Genomic DNA, 24,042 nt, shown 5'->3' with positions numbered 1-24,042 from the left:
ATTGTTGGTGTTGGTCTCTTCATGGGATTTGTTGACAGAAGGAAGCACAGACCAGTTTTAACCTTAAAGGATTGGTTCACCCAAATTACAAAAAGTGGAAAGTACTTAAATAAAATGAAGGTGTAAGACAGTGAGAGATGACAATCTCTCTTTGGTAGGAGATGTTCAATTTGTTCAGCAGAAATCTCAGACATATCTTAAAACCTGCAACTAAAAGAGTCTGCAAGGAAAGACAACACAAGAGGAAATGAGATGATATACTTGTTTTGTAATTTGAGGAAGTGTCCCTTCAATCCACAACCCAACAATTCAAGAACCCTTCAAGAAAGAAGTGGCATCAAAAATGTCCTGCTTTTAGTTTGGGGTTCCTCGAGTGAAGAAAACACTGTCACACTTCAGATATAACAGCTGCACTGCTTGTTTTATCTCTCCTGCGGTTGCACTCGGGTTCTCTCACACAACAAACAGTTTAACTTTCAGGTTTCAGATCACCTTCATTAGCTGTCTGATTACGAGCTGAATGTGGGCTTCCTGTTTGGCTTAAGAGTTGTTAACTACAACCTCCCTGCTATAATGTGCGCTTTAATTCACCAGCGGAGCTCGGCACCGGCATTAATGCACCATGCACAAGCTAGCACAGTGCCATTAGCTGCACTTGGCAAGGCTGCAAACAGCCAGCCGTGGAATATTAAATACATATGACCCGGAGAGCACATATTACAAAATGGCAGCGACCCTGCCTGAGGGGAGTGTTGTTTCCGCAGCGAACACGATTCTCTGCAACACCATTTAGTCTCCATTCATCAAAGTCATTTCTTGTTTTTCCAAACACCAGGAAATCAGGGGCGAGGTCACAATTTTCACAACAGGAGGAGGGAAAAAAAGAACAACAATATTAAAAAAGAGCCTTGCATAATTATTCATCATTAGCTGCACCCCATCGGTCCAGACCCATGTCATCGTCATGACAACGACCCCCTGGGCCCAATTCCCCCCCATTCTCCTCCCTCACCTCCCACTGCACCCGCCCCTCAAACGCACAACTCCAGCAGGACGGCCTCCTGACTAAACATGGCCGCCAGGCATTTCTCTGGCGTGCAGGAGCGCTGCTTGAAACTCACTCGTCCTCCCCGCCTCGCACAGAAAACACCCGAAAATCAGGCCTCGCCGCTGTCGGCCACGTTCCTTATCCTCTCAATAGGAACCACCAAGTCACTGTGAATAAACAGCTTCCATCCTTTCTGTCCTTTATTTTAATAATTATAATAACTATATGTATACCACCAACAGAAGGTTGCCCTGACTCCTTATGTGCAGCCATCTGAAACGAACCAATCACCTCACATATCAGTGAGGCTTCTATTGGCAATCCGAAGGTGCACACACCCGACACAAAGTCCACAGAGTCCTGTGAGGTACAGTAGTACAGTAAAGCAAGTTTCATCGGAGCCAGCTGTAAGTAGATCTGCGTCTGCATCGGTTGGTGAACAGCAACGTGTGACAGAGTGAGTGAAAACCAGATCATCCTACCTTCTGCATGTGTTACTCAACACACATCAGCACACATAGTCTACATTCACATGTGTGTCAGTGTTAGAAAGCTTTGCAGGGGCGCCCGGTTAGCTCAGTGGGTAGAGCTGGTGACCCATGTACTGAGGCGAGTCCTTGCTGCAGCGGCCCGGGGTTCGGGTCCGACCTGCGGCACTTTGCTGCGTGTCTTCCCCTCTCTCTGTCCCCCTTTCCTGTCTATCTTCAGCTGTCTCTATCATAAAGGCAATAAAAAGCCCCAAAAAATAGAAAGCTTTGCAGAGCTGATGTATTCACTGCTGTTGGTTGACAATGACACAGTGAACAACAGGTCAGCTGCTCCTGGTATCTATAAGATATATATTTGATATTTTGAAGGCTTTTGAATTACTGTTCCTTTTTCTACGTACTTTAACCAATTTTTAATTACTTTTGAATGTTTATCACCGTGGGTGGTTTAGATTGTCAGCCTATCATGATCTATAAATACGGGTGTGGTTTCCATTCTTCAAACATTCTGACCTGATGAAGATGCAAGTAGGATTGAAACGTTGTCATTATTAAACTTTAGTGGCAGAAGTAAGTGTGCATGCGTATAATTACTCTCCTTCAACAGTCAGTTGGTAAACACGTATTACTGGAAGTCGTCACTGGAAACTGATTGGAAAAGTATTGACACTTTCAAAAACACTGCAGGTGATTGGATGAACCATTTGTCTATCACCATTTTTCACGGGCGAACTCCAACCAATCAGATCAATGAACCATATAACGCAGTCAAACTCTGACTGAAGCAGTCGGGAGAAGAGGGAAAACATCTTTTCCATCAAGAAAAACCTTCCTTTAACCTTTCCTTTTAACACTTGTGTGTCCCATGAATTAGAAATGATGTTGCGAACAACAAATGTCTGCCAATAAATAACAAACTAATTTTGCACCCATGGGTGTGCATCCATGCTATTCTTTCAATGCACTTAACCCCCAAACGCCTCAGTGAAGCTGCTCAATATCCATCAGCAGAAGAAACACTGTGCGGTATATGAATGTGAGTCAGGATACTGAATATGCTGAAGGTTAAAAAAGTCTACACACTATTAATAAAACGTCTGTTAGGATTCTTAGTCATGCAGGTAAATGTCACAGGATAAATGTTAATTGAAAGGGTTGGCTACTCATCAAAACAGTCTCCTGTTACCTCAGCACCTCACCTGTCATCTTTCAGGCTGGAAGCTTGTTGTTAGAGGAAGGTGCTCAGGTTGAAAAAGAGTAATGACATGTTTAAAACTAGAAAAGAGGATAACAGTTACGCAACAAAGGTTAATACAGAATATGTTTTTTATATGCTGTTCTGGAGTTTAACCTTCCCGGGCCTGAGGCCTGAGGACCTCTACAACATGTATTTTAATACTCCTGGTATACAGTCACAGTTGTCTAGTCAAACTCCCTTTATCTACACTTCAGTAATAGACAATCTTATTTAAACTTACTGTATTTTCACAAATAAAACTCAAAGAAGAAAGAGAATAAAATAAACTAGACGTGAGACAAACCAAATCCAGAGAGAGAGAGGAAAGAGAAACACACAGAATGACAAAAAGTGACACCAAATGACATCAAACCTCAGCCAGGAGGAGATTGGGGCGAAGACAACAAAAAGCATCAAAAACCCAGTAAGGGACATGAACTGTTTGTTCAAAGCAAATGCACAGGGGGAGATTATGAACAACTTCATACTGGAGAAAAGGTGGTTTCTGAAACTCACTGGATGCTGCAATATGTTTGTTACACAGAAATTGCATCATGAAGCAAGGATGTGACTTGTAAAGCAGTATGTGCTGGATGACTGGGAAGCATGACAATGAAATAAGATTTATAAAAACAACAAATCAATTGCATTAATGCAACATGAAATCCCTCTTTAAAGCAGCAGTCCATTGTTTTGATAAGAAAAGAGCATTGATTCGGAGAAACCGGAGAAAATTGGCTGCACTTCGCCCGCACTGCTTGATGTGTGAAACCTTAATTTGTTTGGGATGCTTTCAGGTGTTTGAGTTTACAGGTGAATCTTGTTCTGCTGAGCACCGTGACTGCATCAAATAAAATCAATCAAAACTAACAGAAATCACAATCACACAAAATAAAAGTAAAAGACGGAAACCAAAGAATCCTGAAACAACTTCTCTATAAATTCATAAATGATATTTAATTAATCTCATGAAGGCCGAACACCTTGGATCACACCAAACTTTGACAAGGATGCAGCCCACTGAAATTAAAGTCTATCAGAGAGTAAATTGGGTTTACTGGGTTTCATAATGGATAGTGCAGGTCCAGTGTTTTTTAAAGCTAGATGAATAAAAGTCAGGGTACCTCGTCTGTGCTGTTCTGATCTGATCTGTTCTGTCTCTTGTAAGTCATTATGGAAGCAAAATACTTTAATTAAAAATAAACAAAGGCATTCCTTTTGAAACACAACTTCTTTGCTTTGGGCGCCGTTGGTTGCCAACCATATCAATTATGTTATAAATCTTTAAGCTTTACAAAGTATACACACAAAGAAGAAGAGGCGACAATGAAAAACAATTCCTTCACCTCACAGAAATATAATTTGTTACTGACAATATTCTTCCATTCCCAAGAATGAGAACAGAAGCATGGCAATAAACTGCGCTATCATTAACAACTATGTACAGGAACCAATGGTGTTGGCCATACTAGTTGCCTTTCAAATGACGATACTAACCATCTGAAGTTACACAAACAAAATAAAATGTACTAAACATTTCTTAAATAAGTCGTAAAGCTTGTAACTGCCACTGAGAAGGAGGATCTTTACACGTTAGTCAATAAACAGGTAAACTCATTTTTATAGCACTTTTAAAGCAAGAGTTAGAAGTGCTTTGGAGAAGGGAAAAAAGAAAGAGAGAAAATAATAGTGAGGGACAACAGGTGTAAGACACGGACAGAAAGTAGGTTTGTGGCTGGTAGACTAGTGGACCAATCAGCATCCTTTGAGGAAGAACAGTTTGTTAAACAACAATCGCGGATGCCGTAGAGGTTAGCTACAGAACCCAACTCAATTCTCAAAGGATTTAAAAAAAGACAACAGACTGTGTGTGTTCTGGTCAGTGTGAATGTGTATGAACTGACTCCCCCAGGCTGCCGTACCAACAGACACACTAACAGCCACAATGCTGAAACGTCGTCTTAGACCAGGCCGCTCTCTGGGAATCCCTATTTCATGAACCGGCCGTCTGCTTCTCTGAAAGCAGAAGGGAAGACCGGTGGCAGTGAGCCAGGATGCCCCCCCCCAAACCCCCCAGCGTCCTGCCCGCCGCTGTCACCAAGCTCATGGTGTCCTCGCCGTGTCCTGACTTAAGGTAACGGCTCCAATTTCACAGTTTAATTATGGCTAATCTGAGGAAACCGAGCCAATGCTAATGAGTCGGCGTGTGCTGGCGGCCAGGACTCTCCGGGAGAAAAGTGTCTGGACAAGGTGCTGAGGATTTACAACCTGAGCATGTGGTGCGATCCCGGCTGTGAAGGGGTGAAGACGGAGGGAGGAGCTGCAAATTTGTTGTGAACTTTCAATAAAACATGAATGATCTTCAGAGATGTTGACTGTTCGAGTGTTAATGCTGATGAAGCCATATTTTAGCACGGCATAAACACCAAGTTCTGATGAGCAAAGCGTTGAAATACTGGACTGGATCCTCACGTGTCCATTCAGTTTTTGTCTACTAATGACTATCAGTATAAAAGCAAGAACACCTCTCATTTTGACAGAACTTGCTTTTGGCATTTTGAAGAAAGGACATGATTAAAAACACATCTGTTATATAATAAATTATCGCAATTTCATCCAATGAACAGCCTCATCTGTCTTTGTCTGTTCTGTTTTGAAATCTCGTCCTGCGGCAAACAGTTTTATTCAGTCATTCTTTATCTTCCCTCGTAAAGAAGGGCATCGCATTTTCTGGCACATCTACATCTAGTTTTGGATGAAACACGTCGACTGAATGAGGCTATAAACAGCTTTAAAACCATCATATAACAGGTGATTGTTAATTATAGCTTGTTGTTTTATGAACTGAAATGATCTGGGGGTCTTGTCTCATCTGTTTTCCAGAGTACGCTGAAGAGCTATAGGTTAAAGATTCTTTATGGCTTTAATATGGTATTTAATATATATAAGAGAACGTTCTCTTTTTTTTGCTTTAACTTTTAAGTTTTTGCATGTTATTTTGACGAGGAGGCAATGTATGTGTACCTCAGATGTATTTGTGTTACTGCTTTGTGTATAAGTAATAAATTATCTCCACAACTTTTTTGCACAAATTTGACCACTGTTTTGTTTTTGTAATTCTTCATTTAAAAGAAGCCGTAACTAGATGCAAACGTTTTTTTGTATTATGGTACAGGAGGAGAAAAGAGAAGCTCGACCCCATCACCATCCGTGAGTTAGCAGCTCTAAGCTCTGGGGACCGCACCCGAGACGAGCACACCGGACATGTGCTGAACAAGGAACGGCAACGCCTCTTTCACCTCAGGCGGCTGGAAAAGTTTGGCAAGGTGCCCGAGATCCTACGAGGCTCAACCCAGAGCATCCTGACTGGATGATCACTGCCTGGTATGGGAACTGTACTGCCCCACAGAGGATGGATGTGAACTCCCCTCCATTCGGGACATTTACAGCTTTAGTCATTAAAGCCCGTAGGATCATTAGAGACCCCAACAACCCCAACCACGGGCTGTTCTATCTGCTGCCATCTGGCAACTGGTACCACAGCCTCAAGGCCCGGACCAGCAGGCTCCGGGGGTTTTCACCAGGCCACACTAACGGCCTGTTGCCTGTCACACACAGGGTTGGGAATATCCAAGTATCACAATATTAAACTTACTTGATTTCTTTCCATTACTTTTGGATTACTTCAACATCCAATATTTAATTAAATTGAGAGAAATATCAATAAGAGGTGTTGATGCAAATGTATTTTTATAAAACAGAACAAACCTTTAAAAAGAAAATGGAAATAAAAATTGGAAAACTTGAAAAACAGATCCTGCTAAATAATCTCTATGTTTACAAAATGTAACTGTAATCTAATTACGTCTTTTTCTGTAAGCGTAATGGATTACAGTTACCTTTTATTTGTGTCCTGATTACATAACTCAGTTACATGTAATCTCTTACTCCCCAGAGCCTGCACACAGCAGCACATTGAACATTATTTATATGATCTATTATTATTGTATTTTAACAGTATTCTACTGTGTTTTATATATGTGTGTATATATATATATATATATATATATATATTTATTGTTGTTGCTGAAATGTCGAGATGCCATACTCATGACATGCAACAATAAAGGAATCTTGAATCTCTTGAAGATAAGCTAGAAGCATCTCCACAGCGTTCTATTTTCATTGCACTGAACACTCTAATCAACTTTCCATCATGGCATTTTCTAATTGATTAGCAATCAGCCGCTCGTGACAGACACCTAGAAGACAGGTATTCATCCATTACACTCAGCGTCACTCTCATTTCATGGTGGGTGCATGTTAGACACTGGCTGTTTATAAGTATTATCAAAACACAGACAATTTAATTAGTCCCCCCCCCCGAAACATTTCACCATCTACAAAGTGAAGGCGAACTCTGTCAGGACCTGTGATTTCAAGGGGGGCCTGTCTCAGATGTCCTTTCAGAGATAACAGATTAAATTTCATCAACATTCATATCTATTTTTTTTTCCCAAACCAGGATGGAATGATCAATTTGCTGATCTTTTTAGTTTTTTCTTTTTCGCTTTAAGGTAGAGAGGATTGCAGTGTTCTGGGGCCGGCTAAAAAGCAGCGGTACTGGTCTGAAAAACAATGCAATCTTTTCAAAGTATTCATCACCTGATAAAAGCTGCCAAGGTCAGACCTATGGGAGATTGCTCGATCGAAAACATTATTTGTGCACCAGGTTGTTTGCCTGGAGAGCACTTTTAAAGGAGCAAAACTGCTTGGGAACAGCAGTAGTGGTGGTTGAAGAGCAATAATGTCTGGTACATTAAACTTTCTTTAAAAACCTGTACCATTATGGGAAGTTGTGGCAGCGTAGAGGGCTAGAAAACCAGGGCAGTTATTACAATATAGTTCCCACTTCTATGCTATGCTATGATAGGCAACCTTGCACCACTGTCCCAAATATGAAATCATTAGAAAATGAAATCATAATCATAACTAAACCTAAACTTCTTGTTTTACGGGATACTGCAGTTCTGCATGTGGTTTGTTAAAGTGGTGTCGACTGTTTGTGAACAGCCCGTTCATTCTGAGCATATTGCACTTGCTAGATTTATGTAAAGTTATGTTCCATTAATGTTTTCACCATCGACATATATTAAGATTGACGACATGACAGCTCAGCTAAAGTGAAGCCAAAACATCTCAACAACCCCCTGGTGGCTGACTGCAGTATAGGTCATAAAGCCCTCTGCCTCCATGTTAACAGATACTAAAATGTAAAAAAACACGTCAATTAAATTTTTCACAAAGACGGTTTATGGCTTTTTAGATAGTTCTTAACAAGTTGATCAAAGTTCAAGTGTTCATTTTCCTGATTAGTTTGGTTTTAAATAGTTATTTTAAGCTATATATATAGCTATAGCCGAGCCCTGCTTCCGATTGAGTCTTGACTTCGACACCGCGGCACCAACACAGGTGACTACGACACAGACTCTGGATCCGAATGACGTCACCAGAGCAAGATGGCAGCGTCCATATCCGGGATATTTTAGCTTAATTTTTGTACAGTGAGAGGAAGTGGAGATGTAACATCCATCTTTTATATGTTGATGGATCCCATCATTTGTCGATGGCACACTTTATTGTAACACCGCACTAGTAGCAACACTTCAGGACAGAAATGCTCTTCTGTTTATAATGGTTATGGTTGTACTTCTCTGCCATTACAATGAAACAAGAAAAGGTGAAAAATAAAGAAGAAGAAAGAAAAACAGAGCAATGTAATACGATACACAATGGCAAGAAATGAGTTTTCAAATTTCAAAACAAAAACCTGGACTTTCTGTGCATTTGTAAAACAAATGTATTCCTAACAAGTATACTGTCACATGATCATCATACTTACAGAATAAGTAAAATCAGAATCCCTGTTTGCGCTACAAAGTGGAGCGAGGGAAAAGACAAAGATTAAAGGTGTGTTCAGTTAAATTTTTTGCTTGCATTACTCGCACTAATTCATCCACTAGAGTGTTTTTGCAGCGTTCATTCCCCACAATCTGCCAACGTACTGACTGTGCAGGTGTCAGCTGTAGCTAATGGACGCACCGCTGTGTGTGCTGAGTGTGTTTGTGTGACATCTCGGACTGATCTCAAAACCCTCTTGTCTCCGTATGTTTACAAAGTGGAGCCATAAAGCTTTGGCTTAAGTGCCAAGTTTTTGTTTAGGTTGAAATATTTTCAACTCGCAGAGAAACATTATTGCCTCAATTTTCACAGCCGAGAGCAAATTCACACTCATGTCGTTCCATCCAATTGAATGCAATTGTGCCTCTAAAATGCATTTCATGTAGTCTGAACAAAACTTTAATTTTACGTGTAAAACCCATGATAGTTGTAAATATGTATCCTTTTTAGGGGATATGATTAACCTTATTCCATGGTAGGCATTTCGGATGGATGGGAATCTTGATGAATTAACTTTACTCAGTGCATGAGTAAAGTGACTTTCGATGACCGAAATTACCTGCTACTTAGCTTCTAGCAAGGCTTGATTTGAGGAAGATTATAACCCTACTTTTAAAAAAAGACAAAAAACACCCCTTTGACAAACCACCATGTTCCCTTTGAACAACCCTTGTCTTACAAGTGCTACTTTATATCAGTAAACTCCGGACATTTAAAGTCAATTAATGTGGTTTCTACTCAAATACACTTCAGAAAAGCATATTTTTTAATGCTCTGATTTACTTGCACTGCCTTTGCCCTCAACCCTTGTTTAACCTGTTTCACATTATAATATTTCTAACAGCAGATCAAATTAGACCCACCATGGTGAGCAACTCCGTCATCATCAGCATAGAAATGCTTTTCCTACTGTTTGTGATCAGCACAGAAACACAGGAGCTAACAGTGATATGATAAAGGGGGAATTAATTCCTGCTAATTCCTTACCACACAGCTCATGCTGTGATTGAGAACGGCTACATTAGCCAACAGGAAGAAGACAAACAACATTAATATGAATTAAGTAGTACATTATATGCACAACGGAGCAAGCGAATGGTGAGCAGCAACTGAAGTCAGTTGAGAAGTGAGGTGCTGCGACTGTAAATTTAAGGCAACAAAAAGGGAACAGAAGGAAATTAATTCTAAATCTGCACAATTATCCCATCAATCAATGTGGTATTTTTGATCACTAATCAAAGCAAAACAAGGTCTCATAATTTGTTTGATAACTTTTCGAACATGTTGCAGAGCTTTACAGAGAGTAAATACAAGCCTCAAAGAAAAACAACACACAATGTTAATAGATAATAACAGAAAGCGGAATATGTTAAATATAATGTGTGTCTGAAGGTTCAATATGCATTATATAAAGTGTCTCCCCCTTTTTTATTCTACTTAAGCATCAAGTTCATTCTATGTGAAAACAATCCCAAATCATCCATTGAGCAAACTCAATCTGCTGATGAAAACCATGTGATACGATTGACAGCTCAGGAAAAAGATAGCAAGTAGACCTGTTATCGGGGTCAGGAAATAACTTTCATTGTTAACTTGTGAGCCATGAAGTGCTATGGATTAAATTACACCAGCTACTGAGCTTAAATGTCAACAGATCCATGAGAACAAATTCCATCCCCTGATGAAGACTGTGATATGGTCAAAAGCCCCTGTGAAAGCTATTTTGTGGACCTTGAGTTAGGATTGTTTTGTCAAACTTGATAAGTGAAATGTATTCCTGTTACATTGTATGATACAAAATGAAAAAAATCCATACAAAATGGATCAATTCGACAAATTATTTTCTTACTTTTAAACCACGGTTGTACTGTAGGTTACGGTGGGTTGCTATTTTCACACAATAATTTAGGCGTAATGCATAATCTATGTATGAAAACAGAATTTGTAACTCTTCCTCATTCCTGAGTCACTACAACTCAATACGTTTACCACAAATACAGATATTTGCTGTGGCATACGTTTTGCACAGTTAAATAGCTTGTTTACCTCTTGCAGACAACAAAAGCGTTGACGCATGCGCAAAGAGACAAGTCAAACAGTATGATATCGCCGTGACCTTTGTGTCCCGGTGGATTTTCTAGAGTTGTGCCGAAATTTAAATCGCTTCGAATACTGTAGGCATGTAATGCAGGCCATACGGGAACTGACACGTTTTCTACAGTTGCATTCAGCTCAGCTGAATGATTAAAATGTCAATATGAACCATATAGACACGTTCAACTCTGCTGCTCTCTGCACCTCTGAGTTGCTGCATTTTGTTTGAGGAATAAAGTCTGTTGATTTCTTTTATTTCTGTTACCCCATAGGCTTTACCTGTCAGACATCATTCTAGTAATGGAGATGTTTTATTACCTTCATCGTCAGACTGATGCTTTATTTTGCTGTTGTGGTCACCAGCAGTCTCTCTGGATAAACAGCATCTGCTAAATGCCTCAAATATACATTTAAATATTTGTAATCACTCGGCCTGCTGTCTACTCTGCAAAGGCAACAAAAATCGTAATGTCGGTTGACAGCGGTGAATGACCAGAAGCGCCTGAACAAATAAGAATCCACAGGAATTATGTATGAAATGCCATTTAGTGACAAAAAGTCCAATTCAGTGTCTCTGAAATGCAGAGAATTCCTTCTGTAGTGTAGTGATCTATGAACAAAGGACTTTTTAGTTATGTTACAAGTTTTTTTGCCTGTTTGTAAAGAGAATGTTTGTTTTTTGGGGAAAATTGAGGATATCTTGTTCCTTTCAGAGCTGTACTGAGGTCTACTATTGTATATTTGATTGATACATGCTAGGAAACTGAAGAGACACGGAATTTGTGCTATACAGAACCCAAGCAGGTCGAGTACAATGTCTGTGTTGTGTTATTTTCCTTTAGAAAACTGGATTCAATTCAGCAGCCAGTATGGTTAGCATCCCAGGTACCATGGCTGAGCGGCGGCGTGTTGGCAGAGTGTAGTAGGTAGACTACAATGGAACTCAAGGCCGTCATCAATGAGGGGGAGGAACACTCTCTCACACTGTGTGACATTCACTTCACCCGTTATCACTGAACAAAGACTGTACCTTTCTGTGGGAACACGCCTCTTTGTGTGTGTTTCTATGCGTTTCCGAGAGCTACTGTTCAGCTGTTCAATACAAATATGAGTTCCTTTAGGTTCTGTGGGGCCAGGGGTTGAAATAAGTTGCTTTTGCACAGTAAAAATAACAAGGAATCGCTTCAATTGTAAATTTAAATTATAGATTTGTAAATGTAAGCTTCCCAGTCTAGTTATAAATAAAAACTCAGTTTAGTTATAGGGGTGTGCATCCCTCCCATCTAAGATGATCCGATACGTATTTAGACACATTGGCTACGATATGATTCAGGGACAATGCATTTTAATATGGAACAATTCAGTGCATATGCTTTTGTTTAATGTAGACATTTATTATCCTTTACTTAAAATAAGCCAGTGCCATGTTATCTCACCAGATTTGCCGTGCTACCTCTGTACTTCATTGCTGTCCGACAGATCTTACAAATGGCTATAATTTTGTCCAACCTTCCTTCCTATAGAATCAAGATGTCTTACAAATTTTAGATTTGATTTGACTTGATATTAAGTCTGTAAACACACAATTTTCTCTATGTATTTATATTTGAATGAAGCAGCTATATTGTGGCTATAGTGACCCACTGATTTTTATTGAATGGTCCTACTGCACAGATGTTTCCTAGAGATCCAATCCTGGATTCCTGCATCTTTGCTTTTTACCAGGAAACATCCATCAAAGCAATAGGAATAGGTCTCGGACTTAAAGGTCCAGTGTGTAACATTTATGAAGATCTATTGGCAGAAATTGAATATAGTATTCATAGTTAGGTTTTCATTAGCGTTAGGACAAACCAAATACGAGCTAGGGCCTTTCTGGTATTTTACAAGTTTCATGGCCATCGTAGTTTCTCCTACACACTTCACAGCCCGTTCCCATTCCCAGGTCATCAAATACAGATGAGAGCGGGCCGCTAGATGCCACATTGATGACATTCATAATGTCACAAAAACAAATTAAACTAAAAATGAATTAGGGCTGCAATAAACAAATGTTTTCTATTATTACTATTATTTTATTATTGATTCATTTGGTGATTCTTTTAATAGAATAATCTGAACAATGGCAGTAACAAGTTCCCAAAGCCCAGTTTGATGTCTTCAAATTGCATCTTTTATCAAATCAACAATCCAAAATTCAAACAGCACCAATGATTGGCATTTGTGCTAAATAAATGACTTATACAATTAATCAATCATCAAAATATCGAATGACAAATTGATTTATTGCCTAATTGTTTCAGCTCTATAATATATTCACATTTATTTATGGAGTATGTATGCAGGTTTGTATGTATTTTTGTAAATGTTCATGAAGGCTGTGTGATTGAAGGGTATGTGATTATGTACATGCATGCATTTTGCATTCCCATAAGGCACGCCGCCTGCACACACACCCACACCACAGCTGTATAAACAGATCAGGCCACCATCACACTCTGTCAGCTGCAGGACTGCAGTACATCAGCCCCTGATGCATTCTGCTAACCCCATGGAGGGAGGGAGACATTCTGGGTAGCTTCTAATAGTTGCTGTGGTGGGAGGGGGTTATTACGACTGAGCCTCCGGGCACTGACAGTCCTCTTTGTGCCCACCTGGGGAGTGCTGTGCCTGGGTAACGGTGTCTCCGAGCCTGCCTGTCAGTGTCTGGTAGGCTCTGCAGACGAGCAGCCAGCCTCCCAGCTAACAAAAACCTTTAGCTGCAGATGCCACGCAGTGTGTGGTGTGGCGGTTCCTATCACCGGGAGGAGAAGGGATTTGGGGAAGGCAGATGTACAGAGAAAGAAGAACATAGCAACCGCACACAAATAACAACCAACCAATTTGTACAAAAATGTACATTTTAAACGTTTTCTCTCTTTGTTCTCTGGTTATTTTTAACCCCCCTCTTATAAGTAGCTATAAGTATTTTATTCCACTGTCACATATATTATTAGAAGTAAAAGGTTACTCATGTAAAATGGTCTGTTGATATATGGTATAAACCAACATTATGTACTTATTGTCTCAAAGAATAGTTACAGTGTAGAACCTTATGTGAAGTATAACTTAAGCAAAAGACAGCAAAAGATCCTTTATTCAAATGTCCTCCATTTATGATGATTTCTTTCGGCTTGATGATTATGAAAACTTGAATTGTGCTTCAAGAAGGGAGACTTTCTTGTAGGGAACTTTTTGTGCCAAGCTTAGGGGAAGGAGGAAGAATATTCTGTTTAAGACCGAGCCGTATAATAATGTATAATTTGTAATTTTGTAATGGAATCAAATGTTTGATCACTGCAACTGTATTATTTTTATTATTGTGATTTGCTACCACTGGTAAGCCTACCTTCAGGAATCAGTTGGGTGTGTACTGGCGTACTATGTGTTAAATGTGTTAAATACAGACGATGTATGTGGGTGTGGAGGTTTTGGAGGTGTTGGGGACATCTCTAAACTGGCTGGGAAGTATTGGAACTAATGGAGCTGGGATTGATTTGGGATTGATGACTGTTGCTTGCTTGTTGTTGCTTGTGTTTTTGTCTCTTAATAAAACAACAACAACACATGTGTTGATTTTTCTCTTCATTTGCTGATATTGTTTATGTTAACGAGTGATTGAACACAGCCACTAACTACCACATCAAGATGCTGCTGGCTAATCAGGCGTGAGACGAAGTTAATAAGACGGGCCATTTCAGAGTATCGGGCCATTTGCTCAATGATGTGTGCAGGCAACAGTGCTGCAGTGTGTCGTCCAGTCTAAATTACAGCTTAGTATTCGCGACATTAGACTGAATCTACAGGTGCATAATACCAGGCTTGATGCTGTTGTCATTACACACCGCCCCACCTTGTTTGCAGAGCCTCTCGGGAGTGCATTTTCTCTGAGAGAACAAGAGATCCAGACTGTCGAGGTGTATTGAAATTCTGGGCTTTCATTTTCCTACCTTTTTTCTGGATGACCTCAACTGTACCTAACAGCCCATTTAGCGCCTGGGGACGGGGGAGAGGGTGTAAGCCTTGTATGCCAGCTGTCTGTAGTGCCATGCTGTTTGCCAGAAAGCCCAGCGGGTGTCCAGAGCTCCTGTAAGCAGCCTGCCGGTCTGCTGAAGTGTAACTCTCAGAACAATGTGTGCTGTAAGTACAGCGGTAAGAAGAATCCAGAGCAGGTATGACAGACTTGGCTGAACACAGAGATGCAGTGACAAACTTGGATAACAAGGAAAACACGCTTTTCTTTTTTTACTGTGCAGTATGTGCCGCATTCCAAATAAGTTACATCAACATTAATCTTGTTATTGATTTCTAATAAACCAACAGGGCCACTGTTGAGCAGACTGTCAGCCTCTAACAGCCTCTTGTCTGCAGTTTAAAATCTTAACTACCCAGATGGATTTAGGAGGCAAAGACTGTAGAAAAACACCAATGTAGCATTCATGACGTCACTCAAAGGCTACTGAAGCAACAAGTTTCAGCAATAAAATAGGTTAATTTCTTTCCAAAATGGCCGGACATAAAAACAACCTGATATGAGTGTAGTATGATCTACCACCTTCTTGTTTAAGGTTTAATTTTTATGGATTGAAGAAACCAACATAAACTGTTGGTAGGAGAAATGATCATTCTCACATGTCAAAGTGACATGCTTTATATACAAAAACATCCACCGCAACCTCTCTGTGAGATTTTACAGCAGTTGCTATGGTTGACTCTCAACAGACCACATCGACCTCCAAAGAGCGGCGGGGGTAACCGGGCTAGCACTACTGCTATCGAGCTCATTTTTCCACTGGTGGCTGTGTGAGCTATTACAGTGTTATCCCATAGACCATACCGGCAGGTGTTGAACAAAGTTCCTTAAAAACAGTCATCATTAGAAAGCCCCTGAACACACAATCATAGCAATCTGACATCTCCAGTGAAGCTACTATTCAATGTCCATTGTATAAGTCGATGGCTTCTTCACGTCACACCTGTTGTATTTCTGTAAACCTTATGGAACTAATGGAAATGTTGGACATGTTTGATAGTACTACAGCAATACAGTACAGCTTTAAATCAAATACTTTTATAACATATATAATATAGATAAATACACAGCAACACATATGCAGCTTGATATCATAAAAGACAAGAATCAGCTTACTGCACCCACATGCAAACTGGAGCGCCTGTGGTTCCATGAACACCTGACCAAGCTAGACTCAGGACTTGCCAAGGCCATAATAATGCAATACAGTATATCTGTACATAAGATTTCATATTACAGCAGAGCATGTAGGCACACTGACATTTACGACCATCTGGCTGGCACTACACCATTGTAGAAGAAGCAGTCTCATGGCATCATTGTAGGCCAAGTTAAGTCTCTGCATGTTGCAAATTAGCATATTAGCTTGTGCATACAGCTTGCGACATTGTGAATATCTTCATCAACCGTTAAATTACTGACAATGTGATGGCCGAGATATTTAGTCTCATTACACACTTTGAGAACAGCACCAGATAACAAGAATTCAGGAAATACCAATTTTCTGTCTTCTTTACTCCTAACAATCATAATATTACTCTTGTTAGCATTTTATTTGATGTCAAAATCAATCCCCTATTGTGAGCAAAGGCCAGCACTATACGGACAGAAGATTACCAAATCATCTGCATACATATTGATCCAGATTAATTTAGTTTAAAAGCAGGGTTTTTCTGCAGCTGCAGTCAGAAGGGGACCTCTATCAGCCACTGTTCAATATTTCTGATAAAAGGTCAATACTGACTCAGCATACTGTTGTACTGCTCTAACTAAAGAGCTTATACCACCTGTAATGGGTGTGAGGTTGGACCCAAGAACAGCACAGACTGAGACCAGCGTTGGAAAAGTTCAAAAGTCCACAGCAGGTACACAGGAATAGTCCACCTGAGTCTGTAAAATCCTCTAAATCTGCAATTTTAACTGAAAATAGAAATGGAAGAAAATGTTCAAATGTTAAAAATGTGTGAATCTTTTCACAAAATAATTTTTTGCTTGGTCAATGGACTATCTTTAAACCTTTAAATTTTATTTGGAATTTGGTTAACGTGTTAGATAGCCCGACCAAAAACATACACTGATCTCAATGTCAGTGGTAAGAAACTTTGCTCATTTCTGTTAGAAAGCAAACTGTCTCCTGCAACCAAGGTAGACCACACAGTTTGACTGACACCTGGGATATATCCCAGCATGCATCTGGCCCTTAGGGCCCCCACGGTGAGCTGACATTACCATATCAAAGGCCATTCGGGTGCTGTTTCTCGGCCAGAGAGAAAAAGAAGAGCCAGCACTTCAACAGCCTCTCGATTCAATTTTTCACATAGAGCCATTTGAATATCTATGGCAGATACAGATGGATGCATGAGTGTACCCACACACACACACACACAGATGTATACACACTCAGGTGCACTCTTACACTCACACATGCAGGTACATACTGTATGCATGTATTTACACAAGCACACACACCATTGTTTTGATATTCTATGATGTAGTTTCCTCTTTGTGATGAAAATTAAAGGTAGAACTGCACTGTGATGAACAGACAACCTTGATCCAGTGTGTGTGTGTGTGTGTGTGTGTGTGTGTGTGTGTGTGTGTGTGTCTGTGTGTCTGTCTGTCTGCTTCATGAATATTCTCTTTCAAATGCAGCTCTGTTTTCTGGCACCTGGGCAGGCAGCAAACAACAACAATACTGTATCATTACGAGCGATGCTATCACTCCGCTCTCCTCCAGCCACAGTAACCACAGACAGGAATATATTCTCAGTGAAATCATTATGAAAGCCGTTCATTGCGACTCAGTGGGCAGAGAAAGACAACAAACAGTGCTGCCAGGGCGAGAGGTTCTATTCAGCAATATCTCCTGCAATATTGTGAAATAAGGATGAACTCTGAAATCCAGATTATCTGTTGTGGATGCGGATTATGTGGAGATTACATTCCTCCACCGTGCATTGGATAATGTGACAAAAGCACAAATTGGACGGACTGTGTCTGTTTGTTGCATTAAAAGATTAGCTCACAGTTATGTTTAAACAAGTGAAACAGTTTTAGTCAGTGTTGAGATTACAGGCAACTAGAGCAGCAACTGAAGCATAGGAAGGAAGGCTGTAGTCGGATAAAATGAGACTTTTTTTTATTTGTTTTGGATTTAAATTATATTTTAGACTTTTAAATTTAAAAAAAAGGTTATATGCTAATCAAAAAAGGGTTAGGGTTATCAATTGACCCTTCCTAAGTCCCGCCCCTTTTTGCTCTGTGCTCCAATAAGAGTTGAGCAAGGTGCAGTCAGAACCCCGGTCAACTATCTCCTTTCCTGTACTTCGATATGCTTTATTCTAGACGTATGGTCACAAGATAAAACTGACATAGTTATGTTATCAAAACGTTGAGATGTAACTATAGAAAAAGTCGATTTTAGTTAAAGGAGTACAGAAGAAAAAGGGGCAGGACTTTAGAAGGGTCAACTGAAGGAAAATGTTCCATCCACAATATCACAATGTCAGATATCAAACTCTATCCTGCCTCCTGCCCTTTACTACCTTTGTGTTGAAAAATTGATTTATTGAAGGTTATCAAACTGGTTACATGGTTGCTCATAATGGACACAGGGTCAAATCTGAATCTAAATCAATTTAAATCAACACGCTAGTCTGTGTTTGTGTGAATGTGAGCGTCTGTGCCGGCCCGCCTGCATTCTTGTGCAGTGAGTGTGTTAAGAGGTGATGGAAAGGACCATCTACTGTTGTTTTTTAGTTTTTTTTTTGTTTCATTAGCTCCTTCCCTCCTCCCTGCCTCCCTCTATTTGTGAAATCGCTCTTTCAGGCAGATTGGAAGCGCCTTGATTTGCGGTGAACAAAACGAGCTAGCCGGGGTGGAGGGGGATTAGTGCCACTCCAGGACAATTATAATCTGGTTGCTGCCACGGCAACCGTATCTCCTACCTCCCTCCCAACACACACACATTCTCTTAATTGGACGCAAGTCTCAGTGTGGAAACAACGGTGCCGAGTTCTCCGTGGCCTCGATGAGGTCGTGTTCAATCGCGAAGCCACGTGAGGTAACGGCAGTCAGACTGGAGGAAAATGTAGACATTTAACAAGCAGCAGCGGGTCATAGGAACCTCTATAAAGAACTTAAATGAGGATGTTTGAGATTTTAATGAAGGCTTGTAATCTATCAAAGCCACTGAGTAGTCACTGTGTGAGCAATGAAACCAAAAAGCATGTTTATCTCTTGATCCTACAAAAGCACTGCTGGGCAAGAAATGGACTGTGTATCATTTAATGTCCTTGGGATATATATGCTCAGTGGTCACTTTATTAGGTACACCGTTACAATCTAATGCAATCAAATACAAAGGCTTTGCGTGTTAAGATATAGGAGGACCTATTGGTGGAAGGGTTGAATATAAATTGAATATAATATTCACAGGTATGTTTTCATTAGTATATAATAACCTGAAAATAAGAATTGTTGTTTTTGTTACCTTAGTATGAGCTGTTTTTATATACAGAAGGATAGGGTCACCGTAGTTTTTTCCTACAAGCTTGGAAGGCTAGTGGCTAGATGTTTCAAATCCTACACCTAATTTAGTTCTTTGAGAATTTTACGTTATTTATTATATTATACTTTCAATGTAATGCAGTCCGATACAAGACCACCACCAGAGTGAGTGTATAACTTTGTATATAGACCTCTTTCACAAGCAGTTTGGCGTAGGGTAAACACAGGTGTTACCAATGATACTAATTAAGGCTCCATTCCATTCAGATCAAACCGAGTCAAGGTGCTGCTATTGTTCATGTTGGCTCACTGGAAAACTGGCTCTGCTGCACTGAACGGTCTCTCCAACTGTTTTCAGATATTTCGCTAACAAACTGACATGTCCCGCTCTCATGTATTTTGCATTTTCCCCTGATTTATTCAAGTGTTCCCTTTATTTTGGAAATTGCCTGCACTTAGAGTTAGAAAAGCAGATATTTCAACTAAAGACATCACATCAATATGTTTACTGAAGCTTCAATGCATTTGCTGTCCTGAATTCCAAAGACCAAAAAAAAATCAGCGATGAGAAAAGGCAAATTGCTGCCTGAGTTTCTCAGAAACACGATACGTGAGGAATTTGGAAGTGTGGTCACGAATCATGAATGACCCACGAAGAATGAACAGCAGGGGATGTGCTGATTCACTCAGAGACAATTGGGCCGGACATGAAGGCTGCTGAAAGATGACACTTCTGCTGCTGCAGGGACCAAACCTCTAAGACTCTATGATGCTGCTTAGTCCGCCTGGTTTCTCACCTTTATCCACATCACACAGAAGGATGAAACATATCGGTGCCTATGAACAGTATTGACTCATTATTTTTATGCTCAAACCTCAAAATAAACCTAAAATAAAATAAAAACGTTACTGCACTTCCAAGCATATTCAGTGCCTGAGAAGTTTCTCCTGATTTGTTCTTCTAAATAAACTTAGATATACTAAGGATTGTTTGGCTTCAGAGATGTAAACCGGCAGAAAGGACCATTGCTTTTTGCACTGGATGATTGCTTCACCATCACTGGCTCATACATCAGATGTTTGGCTACCAGCTGACTAGTAACATCCAATCATACTCATGTAGGTTTACACAGCAGCTTTTATAACTTCTCACTACATTGTGATTCTGCTGGTGTGCTCATGTCAACACCACCCCGACCGCCTTCTACAGTATGTGCTAAGATTGTTGGCTTTACTAAGACGTACTGTTCATGTATCTCTTTATTATCTCCACACTTAGTTTTGTGCTGTGCCAGCGTTGGAGAGAGGTCTAGCTGAGGGGAATAGGGGTATAGGGGAAAAATAATGTTGGCTTGTTTGTATATTTTTCAACCGATCACAATCTTCTTTGGTGGCGCTAAGCCCAGGATGCAGCGACAGTAGTGTCTGAAGATAGTGGAAGGGAATCCCTGTCAATGGCAGGCGTATACCCACAGCCTACTTCCTCTGAGCCGGACTAATTAAAGGGGGATCTGTTCTCCCGGGAGAATCCTTGTTACTGCTCAGATTTTTCGAGAGCTACCTTAAACAGCAGAGCCTCTCCCACCAAATCTTAACTGTATAACTATTTGCCATTAATGGTCAGTTTCTTGACGTAAGTGTCTCTGCCTGCAATGCCCAACAGGGATGATCCTCGCTAACATATAAGGCCACTTTGATGTCTTTTTCTTTTTATTAATTCCAGAATGACCCCTCAAGGAGTAGATGGACATAGTTGCTCATGCTAGATTACAAAAGAGACAGAACAAGTCAATGGACACAGACACTTATTGCCCAGTGGTTTAAATCAAGACATAAAGAATAAAATGTGATCTTTGGGTTAAGGGATAATGGCCTATTAGGTATCCATTATCAGGAATGAGTGGACAGTTGCCTCCGCGGAGTCCATTAATTTGTGATTAATTAATCCTGTTTATACCATGGTCATTTGCCAAAAAAATAAATAAAAATAAGATCATTCATTTATATTTTCTTGCGTTTTACAATCAAAAGTTTTCTACCAGCTATAACTCCATTTCTCTGGTAACACCTGAGGGTTTGACTAATACCTGGAAGAATCATTATCACACCGTAAGATTCTCATGCAATGGAAACGCTGTTCACTACTCCAGTAAATAGGACAAACCTTAGATTCGACCTGGAATTACTTAGTAGGCGTCCTACATCAGGGCTTAATGGACACCCTGCAGCCAATCATAAAACCTTTTAGCAAAGACCTACAATATAATTAGAAAAAGTCTGGAATAAAGCTTTCTGCAGATGCAAACTGAGGCAAAATAAAGTCAGTTCAAACTACTTATGTTTGTGTTTAAGTTGACACTGCTCTTCACATGCCGGATTGTCAGGTGCATAAACTTATACAACCCCACAATAATTTATGTTCTGTTTTACTGTTTGACTGTTTTGTCTTTATTGGTTTTATTGCATGCAATTTTTTCCCTATTACCTTTGCTGCAGCAACAACTTAATTTCCCCACAGGGATCAATAAACTTTCATGTTATCTTCCTTTCAAATATACACAGGCATCAATGAGAAAATGAGAATTCATTTCTCCGCCTGCAAAATAAACCCAACACTTAAACCTGCAGGCCTGTTCCTCACAGAGTCCACCAGCAAACAATTCGTCTCTGCGCTCTTGAGAAACTAACTTTTCTTTTTTTTGTATTTTTAACCTGTCAGCTGTGATGTAGTATGCTAATATTGTTATTTTACAGTGTATGATAAAACTATAATAAACACCGTATGGGGTGGTGATGGATGTTTTGTTGCAGGTTGTAACTCGCAGACTTGTTTTTGCTATTCCTCTATCTGCCAGCCTGTGATGGAGGGATTTACTCTGCTTCTCTCCCTCTCTCATTCTTACAACAGAGGTTCGATTGGCCATAATTGGCTCCTGTTTGCAGCTAGGTATTGATCACCTCGATAGACCCTCCATTGCGCCCTTCCTCCTCCACCCTCACAATTGCTCCCTCCCTCATTCTCCTTACTTTCCTCCTCCCCCGTTTTCTAACGGCCTCTCTCTCTCTCAGACCTCGCTGCTGCCACTTTGATAAGCATGGTGAATGGCGTGCCGTCATCGGTGCAGACTAACTCTTGAATCAATAGGCGAGAGCAGACGCTCAGCAGTCTATTTTCCGCAGAGATGGAGGAGAATAGCAATGCTACGAGATGAAAACCAAGAGGGAGAGAGGCTTAGATTGAAAGACAGAGGTGGCAGGGATGGAGTAGGTGCCAAACATCAGAAATGTTGTTACGATATTTTTCTTGAGAGAGTTGGCTTTGTTGTTTTGTTACTTTGTTTTTCATTGATTAACACAAGCACATTTATAAAGCATGTATGCCATACAGTGAGTGGCAAAATGTGAGAAAAGAATGAAAGGAAGGAAACTCAAAACCTTTGACTTGAAAATGACTCAGCTACTCAGTAAGTGTCAAGATTTTCTACAAATTACAAAAAGGTGAGCAATACACGATATCAATAGAGATATGTGTGAAAAATTTGGTTTGTAAAATGCACCTTTAAAACATTTTTTTCTGTGCTAGGCTTTGTATTTTCATATGTGGACACCCTTGTCATTTTGTGTACTTCTGCAGCTATTTTGGTATAGGATAGTGTGCTTCCAACAGAGGCCCTTTCCTGTTTCAACATGACAATGCCCTCTGTGCACAAAGCCTGAATCATAAGGAAATGGCTTTCCCAGTTGGGTGTGGAAGAGCTTGACTGGCCTGCACAGACCTCTGATCTAAACCCCATCCTGCACCTTTGGCATGACCTGGAATGCAAACTGCAAGCCAAAACTCATCAACCAACACCAGTGTTGGACCTAACTAATGTTTCTGTGGTTGAATGGGAGCAGATCCCTGCAGCCAGACTCCAAAAGAGTATTAATAGTGGGTTGTCCACATACGCTTGGCCCTTTAGTGTAGGATGAAGAGTGTAAACTGATGTACTCACATCGGTGACTCCAGCCTCCAGGATGCTGAGCTTGGCTTCCTTCTCCAGAGCTGCTTTCTGCTGAACTACAGTAAGGAAAGAACAGAGAGGAAAAAAACATTATTAATGAACTAAAAAATGTCAAATGCAGATTTCTGTTAAGGTTTTACAGAAAATCATAATGGAATATTTTTCACGCCTGTGTGTGTACAAACAAACAGACCCACCTCAAACCTCAGCACTGGTTTCTTAAACTAAATCAGCTAAACAATCCTCTACACAGGCTAAAATAGACAGACAATAATAACAGAATAAAACAGCAATCTACATTACAGAACTCTTACTCTCCGTACAGTTTAAAGTACTTAAACCTTAAAATTTGATTTATCTCTGGTGTCCACAATAATGTGCAGTATGCATCCATGTGTGTACTACTATTAATCAATGGTACGAAATTCCGCCAAACCAGCTTTTAATCTCTGCACTCGACTGATTCACAGAAAATCAATGCGTCCTCCTCCCTCCTGAGCTTTAAACACACAGTGTATATACAGCGGAACCAGAACCTCATTGATTGAACACCTCGGAAATGCAATTTGGTTTGACCAGTGAAACTTACAGAAACATCCTGAAGCTAAAGTTTCTACTGACACTGGATT

General features: G+C 40.2%; 1 protein-coding gene across 1 annotated transcript in view; it reads right to left on the bottom strand.

Moving 5' to 3' along the window:
• Positions 1–24,042, bottom strand: part of LOC127353100 (receptor-type tyrosine-protein phosphatase N2) — a 223,353-nt gene that overhangs the window by 72,719 nt on the left and 126,592 nt on the right. The window contains exon 12 of the mRNA XM_051382123.1: positions 23,405–23,469. Within this exon, the coding sequence (XP_051238083.1) occupies positions 23,405–23,469 (65 nt within the window). The remainder of the gene's footprint in view (positions 1–23,404; positions 23,470–24,042) is intronic.

The sequence above is a fragment of the Dicentrarchus labrax genome, unplaced genomic scaffold, assembly GCF_905237075.1.
Source record: "Dicentrarchus labrax unplaced genomic scaffold, dlabrax2021, whole genome shotgun sequence".
NCBI lineage: Eukaryota > Metazoa > Chordata > Actinopteri > Moronidae > Dicentrarchus > Dicentrarchus labrax.
This window is presented reverse-complemented; position numbering and strand designations above follow the sequence as displayed.